Source organism: Notothenia coriiceps, unplaced genomic scaffold, assembly GCF_000735185.1.
Source record: "Notothenia coriiceps isolate Sejong01 unplaced genomic scaffold, NC01 NC01_scaffold00037250, whole genome shotgun sequence".
NCBI lineage: Eukaryota > Metazoa > Chordata > Actinopteri > Perciformes > Nototheniidae > Notothenia > Notothenia coriiceps.
In genome coordinates, this window is record NW_011369951.1 from 15,954,786 (window position 1) to 15,969,534 (window position 14,749).

A 14,749-nucleotide genomic window follows, 5' to 3' on the forward strand; every position below is an offset into this window, starting at 1 on the left:
GCTCTCTCTCTCTCTCTCTCTCTCTCTCTCTCTACTCTCTCTCTCTCTCTCTCTCTCTCTCTCTCTCTCTCTCTCTCTCTCTCTCTCTCTCTCTCTCTCTCTCTCTCTCTCTCTCTCTCTCTCTCTCTCTCTCTGTTTGGTCTCTGAAGGTGTCATGCTTCACTGCACCCTTGTCACCCATTTCAACATTGCTTGGGTTCCTTTTGGTACCACTGCTCTCTCATCCAATGGGAAGCAAGCTGTTGGCAAGGGAAATTGCTTCTGTGTTTAATTATAGGTTATAAATGGTTGGAAGGAGAGCAGTGTGCTGATGCTAAAAAGATGATGAGGAAGACACTAAATGAATTGAACCACGAGGCTAAAACCATTTAAAAACCTCTAAAGAATGTACACACTGTATATGTATGCTATTATTGGGCAATTTATTCACAGCTCTGCAGGGATTTAAAACTTTTTAGAAAACTGACTATATCCATTGGGTTAATCTGTTGGACGCTTTTCACACTCTTTGAGATAGAGTTAGTGGGTGTATTACCAATCTCTGGCTTGCTGGAAATACAATCTCTTAATAACACCTTCACATGGCTGAAGCCTGAGAGGATGAAGTGATGATAAAGGGCTCTTTTCACAGCGCTCCCAACAAGGCTGAATTGTGAGGAGGCAGAGTGGTGACTCTCAGCTCCAGAGAGGATAGGCTCTCAGTGTTTTGGCCAGTGAGTCCCCTTGTCAGCACAGGCTTTCAGATGGGTTTGGATAACAGACCTGAATGGTTTCACCTCTCCTACACACAACTAGTTTCACTACATCTGTCATCATTCTCTTTCCGGTTTCCGTGTATGTAGAGTTCACCAGAAAGTCAAACTTTTACTGACAAACACATACATTGGTGCGTGTCATTACACACACATTCACCTGTGTTTGTGTCACAATGAAAATGTGGTGATAGCTTGGAAGAAGTGAAGGAACATAATCCTCTTTGTCCAAAACTCCCTATTTATCAGTCTCTCCCAATGTCTCGCTCATCTTTACTCTCCTGTCTCTCTGCCAGCAGCCCTTCAGTTCCTTCTGGTTCTCTTTCCACATATTTGCTTTCCAAAATCACTCCATCTTTCATCAACGAGGAGTTGAAATATACTCTGGAAGAGCTCAATCAATCCATTACAGTTGTATATCCTGTCATTCAGCTCATTTGCTAATATGACTGATTGATGCTACCTTCTCATCCTGCCTAAAGGACCATACCACCAAGAGGTTTTTGCCGATTCACTCAAAAGTATTTTACAAATAAAGTTGATCATTCTTTAAAGAAATGTGCAACATGTGGGAAGGATTTACTCGTTTTTATGCAGTGGGTGGTTTCTTTTCATGGATTACTTCAGTATGGCATGAAAATAACCTTTAAACCTGCTTCAGACAGGCCTTTTTTAACTGCAGACATTTTGACTTTGTCAGTAAAAAAAAAGCACAGGTGTTGCTAATAACATTAACGATGACACCGTCCTGTTTGAGGGAACCAGTAAGCTCTGACAGTGTGACAGTGAGCCAGCAGGCAAAGTACTAAGACCCTAAAAATGAAGCAGCTAAAAAAAATTCAGACCACATTTGACCACACAATAATTGTTTTGACAAAGAAGGTAAAGTAGAAAAGGTAACATGATGCAAATGTGTTGTCATAGTTTCTGTATTATGCATTGTCAAAGTCAAAGTCAACTTTATTGTCAATCTTCCAGTTTGTGTGTACAGACAGAAAGATCGAAATACTGTTTCCCAAGATCCCGAATATAAAAACAAATGTATATAAAAATATAAAAACATGTGTGCAAATATGTATATATACTGTATATACAGTAGACAGCCAAAGACACCTTTTTACATGTTTTACATTAAGACCTAAATAACAACACAACAATCAATATGTACAAAATAACAGTCACTTCAATATTATGAGAATGTACATTAGTTCAAGACTGTCCATAGAATGTGCATTAGTGCAGATTGTTTGGCAAATCTAACATTTCTTACTATAATAAAATAAATTAAAAGCAATCTGAACAGTAAATAAATACACAAAAACATGGGGATGGTACTTTGAAAAGACTTGGCAGTGTGAGAGAAGATGAACACAAGATGAAATGTGTCACCCGTCCAGGACATCATCGTGTCGTTTATTACTTCATCACCTGTGGTTTCTTTTGTGGCTAATAATGCCAATCAAGCAGCAAATAAAAGCTTTATGGGTACATTGAATACACTCAAATATTGCACCAATGTGATGAACAATTCCTTTTTATTCTACAGCTAATACAACAATAGACTAAAAATAAATAAAAAAGACTATTTCTTAATAAATATTTTATTCAACTTAATTAGGACTTTACTTAAGTCTAAGCATGCCTTTATATTCTGTTTTTTTTTAACATTCATACTGAACTTTGCTTATCTATGGCTTTTTTAGTGAGTATTTCATTTCTCTGTTTTGGTAATAAAACATGGTATAAACTATTAATATGTATGTCTATTCTCTACTCTACCCTCTCAGGTGGAGACAGTATTTGGTTCTCCCAACATGACGGTGGCTTATCATGTGACCGGAGGGGACATGGTTTACCCTGCCTCTGTTGTGCTGCAAAGCTTGGACTCCTATGGCCGTGATAAGCTGATTTCAGACCTGCGACAGTACCTCCCCATGGTAACAGCCCTGCCCCTCCCTGTTGCATTATGGAGATCCAGCCCGGCCCCTGGCTTCCAGCTGAAAACAGGTCAGCTACTGTTCACTCAGGATGAAAGAAATAATATAAGTCAGACAACAGCTTGAGACATACGGTTAGTTGTCCCTGCTGCGATGGTGCACTGGAGCCTTTTTTTAGAAGAAACTAGGTTTGCAAAGTAATACAAAATAAATAATGTAATACATCAGAGGAGAATATGAGAAAAGTGCACGTCTACTTAGAATTTAGATAAATAATACCTAAAGTAATATATATCATATGCTAAGTGTTCCCAATACACATCCAAATATAGCAATTTTGTTGTAATCTCAAGAATTCTTAAAAGTAAGATTTTATTTTATTTTTTGAGTACATTTGTTTTTATTTTCCAGTGCTGCAGTTTGTGGGAGCAGGCGATGATCCTCGGTCCTGTCGGTTCTCTCAAATGATGGAGCAGAGGCTTGAGAAGGTGTTTTCTGAAGCGCAGGCCAAAGTGCTCAGCACCAACAACAGACTGTCTGTTCAGGTAATGTTGTGTAACAGTGGTGTAGCTCTGTTGTGCTAACTGTTACAGTGGCAATGCTGTGATTTGTAATATAATGCCAGTGTTGAACTGCATTAGTACATTGTCCAAGTGTTCGGATATGAGTTCTGTCCTGATGTCCCTGATTATCCATTTTGTGCAACAATACCATCCAGCAGCCAAAGCAGAAGTTAAGCTGGAGTCTGATTCATATTATATGCAGCATATTGGCATATTTGTTACTTCAAAAGGTTTGTCCCCTTGCCATGACAGATCAATTTAACTTTGTCGTTTAGGTGATTTGGCAGCTGCATACTGTGTACAATTTCTGCAAAATTGTCCCCTTAAGGCTTTGCTTTTCAAACAAGAGCAGCTTTAAGGGTGAACATTAATTATGTTTGGGGAGGCAATGTTTATATATTTTTCTATAAACTGACACATTAAAGTGCACCCAATATTAAAGCTTAATTGATGGTTATGCATGGAAGAAAAACATAATGCTCCAACATTTTTACAATCTTGCGTACCTTGCCAATTTCCCATTGTGTTACTTCTCTCCTCCTTTTTGCATTTTGTATGAGAAGATTTGTACAAATATTTTAGATTTAAACATAACATGTGGTTTAACTATGTTTTTCTGCGTCCTCTTCTGACTCGGAGCCTGTGCTCCTCCTGTTTTTTGTCCAGATGTTGAATGTCTCCCAGGCAGCAGACTCTCCTGCTGTGTCATTGGTCTACACTGTGAAGAACGGGACTGTCTACCTTAATGGCACCGCTGCCTCAAACCTCCTCGGTCAGCTGTCAGCTGAGCTGGTGGGCTACTTCCTGTTCTATCCACCACTTGCAATTGCTGAGCGTAAGTTACAGTGTACATTTCAAAATACATCTGTTAGTCAGGAGTGATTCAGCAGCCTTACAAGAGGAGACAGAATAAAACGATTTATTCTCCAAACACAAAGTAGATTCAACAATAACATTCAAAAAAAGATTCAAGATCCAAAGGATTTTTTGTCATATGCTACAGCATAGTTCTAACAAATGAAGTCCCAGGCTACTCCTATAATGCAACATGCTATACTAAATACAAATAAATAAAGACTTAAAATCTTGCTGTTCTTAGTTTATTCCCTTTGTCTTACCTTTTTCACAAAGCATGCTTATCCCATATCTTCGATAGACCTTTGAAAAAGGAACTGATATATATTAATTTTCTTGACTAGTTGAAATCAAGTCCAAGTCCAACGTGATAAACTGTAGTTGATCTAGTGTATTGCAATTACTTATCTTCTTAGCATTATTTTGGATTAATATGTACCCTAGTATTTAAGAAAGTCTATCTAAGCAATGCTAGAACTCAGAATTAAATAGCTAAGCTTGATTGACGTCCAGCTTCTTAGTAATTGGATGTTTGCGACGGTTCTGCTGCTTACACGATCACAGTTGTGTTTTAACGATTGAGTCACTTAAATATAGTTGATGCAGGGACACAACTGAGCCCATGCCTTTTATCTCAGCCTCCTTCAAGGGCATACTTAGCCAAGCTCTCCTTCTTTGCTAGAGTTGTATTCAGAGAAAAACAAATGAAGAGTGGCAGGCAATCAGCAGGAGGCTAAACAGAAATCTTAGTGGAATCCTAATGTATAGCCTTTTTACTGTGTGATATGTAAACCGTTCAATAGAGGGAGTTATAGCAGATGAGATATATATGAGACATCACTTTATTGATCCCTGAACCAGAGATTCACAGTTTTCTGCCTTCAGAGTAAATTCAGAATATAGGTTCAGCAAAAGATCTAAGGACCTGCAGTGGATATAGGGATTCAAGCTTTTACACACACAGTTTACTCTCTATGTGTACCGCAAGTCAAAGTGTATTTCTGAGCTTCAACACAATTTTCTTTCATATAACACTTCAGTGACTTTGTATTGTGCTCAGACTGCCAAAACTCAGGTAAGGTTAGAAACGTTATGGTCGACAGTGGAAAATGTGTCTTTGGCTTCACCACAAAAGACAAGAAGCCACTAGACAGAAAACCCTCAAACATAAGAAGAGAGCTTGGAGTTCAATCATCTGCTTTTAAATACAGTTCAGTAGTCCTATTAACTAAATTCCTATTCCTCTAACCACACTTCACCTCCTCTGTGAACGTTGTGTTTCAGATTATAAGTGCAAAAGGGGCCTCAGTTTCTTGCATAATGAATTTAATATATAAAGCTCAAGTGAACATCTATATAAAGACACATTGGGTCAAAAAGACTTAAGAAATTCAGAGGTTTATGGTTAAGTTTCCTTTCAAGCAGGAATACATCTTGCCAGCTTACTTTGAATGGTTTCTTGCTGGAATATCTCCAGACATTATAGTCAATTTGACACATCAAAACTTCGGCTATGCAAATTCATGCAGGGTCAAAGCAGAGCACAGCTGGAGTTAGGCATTATGTTAACCTGTATTATCATCTAGCTCAGGGGTGGGGAACCTCCGGCCTCCGGGTCGTATACGGCCCGCGAGACCATTTGGTACGGCCCTCGGGGTAATTTATAAACACACGCAAAAAAGAAAAAAATTCTTGAAATCTAGACCGCAAAATAATTAAACAAGCTTGTTTTTTCCTGGCCAAGGTCAGGGTCCTTTAACACAACACGAGCCTAACGTGTCATCACGTGGTATATGTCTCTTCTGACTGGAGTGTAGTTCTAACGGAGAGCACCAGAACGCGGCTCCGGGCCGGGACTTCACAAATTGCAATACCCATAAGGAGCTGTACACATGCCGCAGTTTTTGCGTGGCTGTGTCTTTAGTTGAAAGCCCAGTGGCGATCTGTTCATCTGTCATACTGATCATACAGTCAATAACGTTGTTGTTATTAGCATCTGGTTAGCTAGCTATGCTAACGAATATAAGAAGCTTTTTCTCCAACCAGTGAGGTAAAGGCACATCTTTATATGATCATTATAGTTATAGAAAAATAAGAGAATAAAGTAAACAGTTATACAATACTAATATGACAGTAAAAAAAAGTTGTTATTAATAAACAAGAATACAGTTTAAAAGGGAATTTTGATTTGTAAAATATCCATAAAGAAACAAATCTGCTTACAGTTCTGTTTCATATGGGTGTTGAAAGATGTATCCATAGATCTCTTCATGTTGCTCTCAAAGTGCACCAGATTGATGCTTTTAACTCCAACATTTAAAAAAAATCTTCCTGGTAGTGCATGCCCCCAAACCCCCCTAGATGAGGTTAGATCCGCCCCCCCCCCCCCCCACTTAAATCATGTCCACATGGATATGAAACTAAATACATTTGCACACATCTTGTGTCCATATCTTTCTGTTTTGGTGGTCATGCCACGGTGCATGAATGCGCGGGTCATGGTCAAATATCTGGATTAAGAGGTTGCTTTTTCTTTGCACAGCATGAAAGAAACGCGAAATGAATGGGCTGTGATTTGAGTTTTTTAAGCAGACGTTGAGTTCAATAATTTGTACGGCCCTCGAAGGATGTTGTAAAAATTGAAATGGCCCTTGAGAGGAAAAAGGTTCCCCACCCCTGATCTAGCTGATCCCAATCTTGAAAAACCTTAATGTTTCTGTTCTCCTTTGCTAAACCCAATGTTTACACAGGCTGAAGATTGTAACTGTCTGGACCGTATTGAGGAGAGTTTACAACAAACATTTAATGTTCAGTCAAGTGCTGTTAAGACTGGAGTATGTTGGATATTATCTGTCTTTCTGGATGTTTTTTTTGAGATGTGAAAGGCAAGGCTGAGAGTCTGAGACTGCTACCTTGCTCGATTAGTTGACTAATGCCTAAATGCACAATGACTGAATGGTTTCAAGTTTCTAGGCTTTTATTGTCATGTGTGCATAGCTACATTGTAGTAATGACAATGAAAATCTTATGTCACAGGCTCCTCCAACAGTAAATAAAATAAAATAGATATAATAGAAATAGTGCCGAATAGTCTCTATCGAGTAGTTTAAATATTGATATAGGAGTTGCAAACAGATGAATGTGTATGTTACAAGAACAAATGTGTTGTTTTGCCTGGCCTCTGATATTTACCTCCTGCAATGGCATACTTAAGGTGCCATATATTCACATGTGATTGAATACAAGCTGAACCCAATGCCTGGTTCTGGCTGTTTCCTCCAAAACATAACTATTCTGGGGTTGCATCCCTTTAATACAGTTTATTGAGGATGCAGCTCCTCATTTAGGATACAACCTCAACGTCTCTGAGGGCACATTTGGTTGATTCACTGTCTAAATCCAGATGAATAGGATTTCTGCTAGCGAGCATTAAATTAAAACTCACTTTGTGTTGTGATTGAATCAAGTCGGAAAGTGAAGTTACCCACAGGCAGGATGATTCAGTTTGGGAGCAGAGAAAAAGAGAGCGAGGCAACTCAGTCCCGAAAAGGGATTCTAAAAAGAGAGCATGAACCGACACGGAGAACAATCCAGGAAGACGTAGTAAAAGAAAGTATGAAAGAGCTCATGACAGTGGCTTTGCTGTTTGTTTTGTAGCCTCAGCATTAGTGGTATTACAGTGTTCGCAGAGGGTGTGAACATATGCTGCCAGTGGCTGCCTCCTCACTTCAAAGGCAATTATCTCAATAAATAATTAACAGTGGGGGATTCTCAGACCACCTTGTGCTCTGCTCTGACAGAAAAGGCCTGGGAACTCACACCCGGCCTGTTTGTAGCACCGCAGAGTTCCCCTGTCGCTCCTGTGGCGCTTGTTTAAGCTGGACGGCTGCGCTCAGCTGTTTCACTTCCCTGTTGCCCTTCAAATCTTTCTGTCAAGTGGAATATGAGTAGAGCTCTTTGCAAAATATCTCTTTTTAGACCATATGCTGATGCAAAAAAAGAAATATTCTTTTAATAATGGCTTTCTTTCTGTGAGTTTGAAGTGATTTCCCCTTTTTGAAATGACCCCAGGCTCTCATCACACAACAGCAGAGGCTCATGGGAAGCCTCTTGACTAATATACCAAATTATCCTAACTTATAGACAATGGTGCACTGAAAGCCCTGCAGCTCTATCCATTAACAATAATAAAGACCTTACCTTTTCTCTCAGCCTGCTCTCCTCTCTCCTGTCATGCCTGAGTGTTCATATCTGGAGAGAACATGCTTTCACAGGCCAGTGATACATCGTGCCCACTTCACTAGCCTCCAGCACAAGAGCTTAATCAGGCAGGAAATAGATGTAAAAGAACAGAGACAGAGCTCAAGCAGGTGAAAGCTCTGCATGCTTCTGTATTTGTCTGAGATGCAGTGATAATGAGGATGTAAACTGAGATTACATCCACACTGGAACGGTTTCATATGGCAAAGATAACAGTTGCATAATTGTTCTTCAACATTTTAAGATTGATGACTGATTGTGATATATCGTAGAGAAGCTGCAGCTATTTTGTTCACAAACATCCTAAAGTCAAAAAAAGGCAAATGCACTGCGAAAAAAGGATCATGTAATTCTATCGATTTAACTTTGCTTTAAGTTTCTTTGTCCTATTTTTATTTCCCCTTTCCATGTTAAGATTCATTTCTGTTTTTCTGTGTTATATAATTTTTGGGCAAATGGTTTTATATAATCTTCTATTTTGCTACAGTAAAAATCTAAAGAGTGAATTTCAATATTGAATAAAAATGTCTAATTGGAAGTGAAAACCTTTTTATTGACGTTTTAGACATAAAGATTCACAATCGATTATTGATGATGCTGACGGGGGATGATGATTTTTGTTATGTCATTGCAGCACTGGAGTACCACAATCTGAACACCTCTATTGCCACCAGAGACTTCTGGGTAATAACAGGTGTGTATATCATAAAGTCAACTATTCAAACAAAAATATGAATAGACTTATTCTTAGGAAAATTATGTGTTTTTTTGTTGTTTAATGCAAACATTATAATTCTAAATGGCTAATATGTTACATTTTTAACAACTACAAAGTCTAAATTATACCTGAACCGGGTGTATGTGAAGGAAGTGTGTGTTTATGAATGTAAAGTTTACTATTTATGGATGAGTTGCCCATGACTCCTGGATTGTCTGCTGTTAATATCTTCTCTGTTGGCTTTATGAATGATTGCATGCATCCAGCAGCATGCATACATTTTACAATATTGAAGGGCACCCACACTGCTACGCTGTATAATGGATGGGCTTTTCAGGTCAGGCTGTTTGGCTCTTAACCCCGCACTTACTGCGATGAGAGGCCGAGTGAGTCCAAGGTCGTCCCCTGTGTATAATAGGATTCACCCACACTTAACAACGTGTACATCAAAGGTTATAGCTTTTCAACTGTTGATTAAAGGGAACAAATTGAAGCTGCATTAGGTGATACTTGACCACTAGGGGACAGGACGGCTCCAAAACAAGATTCCTGGAAGCACAAGCAGTTGGTTGGAAGCTTATATTGTTATAGCTAATAACTTGTCATTTTCAATGTCCACCAAACACAAAGCAACGTGAGTTTACCATAAGTCCTTACAGCCTGTTTGCAACTGCTACTGGGTTTCGTAGCATAATTATTTTGAAAAGCATCGTTATTAAACAAATGAAATGCACTTCACGCTCTGTACGACCCCTTAAAGCCATTTTACATGTCAGCATTCAACCACTCACACACATTAATAAAGAGGCGGAGGCTTTCATACAATGTGCTACATCAGGGGTGCCTACACTTTTTCAGCTTGGGAGCTACTTTTAAAATGACCAAGCCCAAATGATCTACCTATAGGGCCACCCCTGCCCAATCTGTGTCGCAAGCGCTAGTGGACTAAACGGCGGATAAATTGTGGTGCGCTTACACTAATTGTGCCGTATAAGCGCATAATAGTGCGCCATACTATTATGCTATATAACTATACTATATAATAGTAATGCCATAGTAAGGATGGACGATAGGCTAACTTTAAAAAAAATAAAATGAAATTGACGTATTGGGCACCCCCTGTGCTACATCCTCAGAGAAACTAACATTCACACACCACTGGCCAACTTGGGGTTAAATATCTTGCCCAACAACACATCTGTTGCTTGCAGGGTCTGGGGAACCACCCCTATTCCAATTGATAGACAAGAACTTCACCTCAGAGCAACCGTTTCCCCAATTATCGGGAAATGGGAAACGATTAATGCCATATAGAAAAATATAAAGACATTCAAGTGTGTTTTTGTCTCACACACTTGCATCTCTTCTTTCTTTGTGATAATCTTTCCTCTCCAATCATTTATTTTCTCTTAACAACCATCTGGCCATCCTCTTTCTTTCGTCTCCGTTTGCAGTAATCCAGGATGTGGATAACGCCAGCCTGGAGGGACAGTACCAAAGCTTTGCCAGTCTAATGGAGCAGCGTCTGGCTGAGCTGTTTGTGTTGGCTGGGCAGCAGGGCAGCCGCTTCAGACGAGCCACCGCTGTAGGCAGCTACACTGTTCAGGTAAGAAACTGGCACAGCATCTCAAAGGGAATGCCAAGTCTGACTTTCACTGAAAAAACGAATAGTCTGAGATGCTCTGGGTTAAAGAGCGAAAATATTCAGATATTTTGCCAGAACGCTTGTTAGTCACAAATTAGTCCAATAGTTTTATTGGCATATTTCTTACAGTATGAATATTTCATGAGATGTACACTTTGATGCACAAGCTTGGATGATTACTTGTGGTCAGGCCTTAATAATTAGGGAGGTTCTCGGCTCATCATCTGCTGATTGCTCATCAAAACAAGCCAGAGGTTGAATGTTTAACCAAACAAGTACTGTGTAAGTCTATGTAGTTCTTCCTCCCATGAGACTGCACGCTTAAATGAGTGGTTTTACTTTGGTATTTCAATTCTCAAATGAAAATGTTATAACATCAGAACCAGTCATTCAATTATTGCCTTCTTTTCATATGTTTATTTTTTTTCTTATAATTTACCACAGAGGATACTGAAAGTATTTAAAAGACAATCAGTTTTATCAGTAATACTAACACACAATGGAGGAAAAGAGGAAAAGGGAGAGGGGAAGAGACACAAAGAGGAAAGAAGAAAGGATATTGTGATGTTTTATCATTTCCAGTTTTTCTATTAGTCTGCCAAGCTAATATTGACCTTTTTCCAATCAGATGGTGAGTATCCGTAAGGTGGCGGTGTTGAAGAATCCAGCAGAGATGACCTACTACGTCCAGCACAATGGCGTTCCTTTATCGGGCACGTCTGCTGCCAAGGTCCTGAACACAGTGGATTCTCAGACCATGGCGCTCACCCTGGGCTTCTTTGTCCAGGTGCAAGCGGAACGTAAGCACAGCATCCTTCGAGCATTTTCAAGTAGGCAAACAGACAGAAACAAAGACAGGCAGACATGCAAACCAAAACACATGACTCATGCTGAGTTTAGAAAGAAGAGCTGATGGCGGGGAGAAGTAAAGGTTGAGAAAACTCTGTGCTCTCTAATCTCTCTGAAATGCTCCCGGCAAGACACGGTTTGTTTAGGCTGCAGCTCACCGCTAAGAGAAATGGAGAATAATGGTGTAGCGGTGGAGACAGAGCCGGTCAGGAGAGGGGGAACAAAAGAAAGAGTGCACGCTGCATTATTTTATAGATTGTGGCCGACAATAGCTGAATCAGCCGCACTGTATATCAGGTTGAGCTGTACACAGTGTCATTTAGCGTGGGTGTGACGGATGCTCCTGTATGTTATAGCAGGAAAAGTGAGCTTTGTATTATACTTCCAATCAACCAATCAATAGACTTAGTGTTTTAGGTCTGCTGGATGCTGTGTAATGAAGTGATGATGGTGAACGGTGTTTTTCTTGTTTCAGCTGTGGTCAAGAACCCTCCTAATAACCTTTGGATAATCGCTGCAGTGCTAGCACCCATTGCCGTAGTAACACTCATTATCATCATCATCACAGCTGTGCTGTGCCGGAAGAATAAAAATGACTTTAAAGCTGATGCCATCGGCAACCTCAATCCCAGAGCTAAGGTAACTCTCTCTCTATGACTTTATAGCTACTTTGTGCAGACTGTGGTTCAGTCTGTGTCAGTGTCTAATGTGGATATGGTCAATGTGCTTGTGACTTTTGTACAGAATGTCTATTGTGTTGTATTTTGCTATCTTAATGATGCCCTCTGTATATCCTGGGTTGTGTTTTTCTGCATTGGGAGAATCCAAGTCATCTTGTGAACAACAAACCCACTATTTAAAAATGGTTTCTCTTGTTTTCAGATGGCGTATCGCAGAGATGTGGGCTATTATCACCAGGTATCTGCCTCTCTGTATATCCTCTAATTACCAATCTGCTTTTTCATGGGCTTAACTGCGTATCAGTGGGATTTGAAAAGTATTATGGAAAGACATCATTTACGATATATTTCGATAAATCGGCTGTGCTGATGAAAACTTAGCATACAGAAGCACTTTGGAATAACAAACCCTTCACGTTGGGCTTCCATTGGATGAAAGGCTGGTATTGCCTATTCTTCTTACAGTGGTCTCCAGATGTCACATTTAAAAGAAGAAGCTTTAAAGAGAATAGTTATAATTGAGGTGTTTTTTTTCGAGTGGAATGAATGTATCTGAGTGTTTGTACTGACAGGTGTCTGTGTTGTGTAGAAAGTGAACACTGTTGCATCAAAGGTGTCATCACAATGTCTTCATCACAGTTATCGCTGCATCTCCATGTCTGTTGTTTTTTCCTACTCAGTTGCTCTCTTCACTGTTATACATTATTTTAGAGGAATTAAAAAGCTGTATAACTTTTAACATCCCACTGCTTTATTAGTGGAATTTCAGCAGATTATAAGTAATAAAATCATCTTCATTGAAATGTGAAATACGCTTCAGTCCTACTTTTAGAGCATTTATTTCTAAACAACATACTTAAGTGCTGTACAGTATACTCTCATCAACCACAACAAGGCTTAATTCACCCAGATAATTAAGTACCGTTAGGTGGCTTCTGACAAACCATAGCATTCTAGGCAGAACATAAAGCCATTTCTTTCTAACAAGTAATGGAAAAGCTAGAAAGAGTGACTCCTAAAAATGTAAATGAGGCTCTTGCAATGCTTCTTCTGTATTGCTTTCACCATCTGTACGCCAAACCCTTTCATCACACACCCTCTTTAGCGTTTCAACTGTTGATACCAGTCACATTAGCACTTTTAGTTGAGAGAAGACTGGATCCAAAGAAAATCTTTACTCTCTATATGTATGTGTGCATGCTATAGGAAGAGAAAGGATGCATGTTCTTCAGTAGGGGGAGTATCAAGTATGGATTTCTCTCCACAGCATGGCTGCATTAAGGCAGTGATGTGTGTCTGACAATTTATGACACTGCAATGAGAGTAGTCCTTAATGTTTCAGTTGGTGTGTGTGTGTGTGTGTGTGTGTGTGTGTGTGTGTGTGTGTGTGTGTGTGGTGTGTGTGTTGTGTGTGTGTGCGTGTGTGTTGTGTGTGTGTGTGTGTGTGTGTGTGTGTGTGTGTGTGTGTGTGTGTTCTGTTGGTCTTACAGGCACTATAAAAATGTTGGCATCCAGTGTTCTCCTCCTCCTTTTTATCTTATAACTTTTGCCTTTCCTACTGTATTACTGAGACTGCAGATCTCATCTGATCACTGCCCACTGCATTTATTTGACAATAATTTAGAACTCGATTTAAAAAAAGGCCTTAGTTGAATCTGTGCTTATCTATTTTAAGGCTGCACAGTAATTCCAGTTCTGTTACTAAGTCCTCTGGACTCTCTATTTAGCTGACACTTCTGGTGTTTGAATGTAAAAATGATGTTCCCCCGATAAATGATCAATTCATGTGAATATAGTTATTGGGATAGAAAATAATCATACTTAAAGCTGTCTCTTTTGTCTTTCTCCATTGTTGACACCTGTCCATCAGCCAGTCCAGGGGTTTGACTATGCCAAGCAGCACCTGGGCCAGCAGGGAGGAGATGAGGACGGACTTCCTGCCAGTCAGGATACACTCGTGATGTCTCTACAAATTCGGGACACGCCACTTTCACTAGAAAAGGCACTGCAGCAAGATGGGACTGCCAACAAGAAAAGCCTTTCGTCTGACAAACACAAGAGGTATCATTATATCTACGCACATTCAACTCCTAATGTTGTAATCTGTATCATCACAAATTCTAAAATGTTATAACCTAGCACATCTTAAAGACAAAATACTGACCTAGAGATACAAAAATATTATTGGTATAAAAAAGTTTAAAGTATTTATCCTCTCCACAGCGGTCATTATAATTCCCGAATCTCCCTTTAAAAGCACGGCTGAGCTTTATATTTTTGCTTAACATTATTTATCTGAGCTGTAATTGTCTTGGTTCAAATGTAAGCATGCTGGAAGCATGCTACCTCATAAAATCAGATAATAAGCTGAATCATCTACATTTATTTAGGCATTTTTAAAGGTCTCCCTTTTCAGTCAAACCCAAGCCAAGCAGCCTCCTAAAGGGAAGTGCAAATGCTTACAGTATGTGCAGTTATCTTAACAATTGC

General features: G+C 39.5%; 1 protein-coding gene across 1 annotated transcript in view; it reads left to right on the top strand.

Moving 5' to 3' along the window:
* Positions 1 to 14,749, top strand: part of kiaa1549lb (KIAA1549-like b) — a 66,625-nt gene that overhangs the window by 39,682 nt on the left and 12,194 nt on the right. Inside the window, exons 5-13 of the mRNA XM_010796492.1 lie at positions 2,540 to 2,759; positions 3,101 to 3,234; positions 3,919 to 4,087; positions 9,002 to 9,061; positions 10,540 to 10,691; positions 11,359 to 11,530; positions 12,055 to 12,218; positions 12,462 to 12,497; positions 14,130 to 14,320. Coding sequence (XP_010794794.1) covers positions 2,540 to 2,759; positions 3,101 to 3,234; positions 3,919 to 4,087; positions 9,002 to 9,061; positions 10,540 to 10,691; positions 11,359 to 11,530; positions 12,055 to 12,218; positions 12,462 to 12,497; positions 14,130 to 14,320 — 1,298 coding nt within the window. The remainder of the gene's footprint in view (positions 1 to 2,539; positions 2,760 to 3,100; positions 3,235 to 3,918; positions 4,088 to 9,001; positions 9,062 to 10,539; positions 10,692 to 11,358; positions 11,531 to 12,054; positions 12,219 to 12,461; positions 12,498 to 14,129; positions 14,321 to 14,749) is intronic.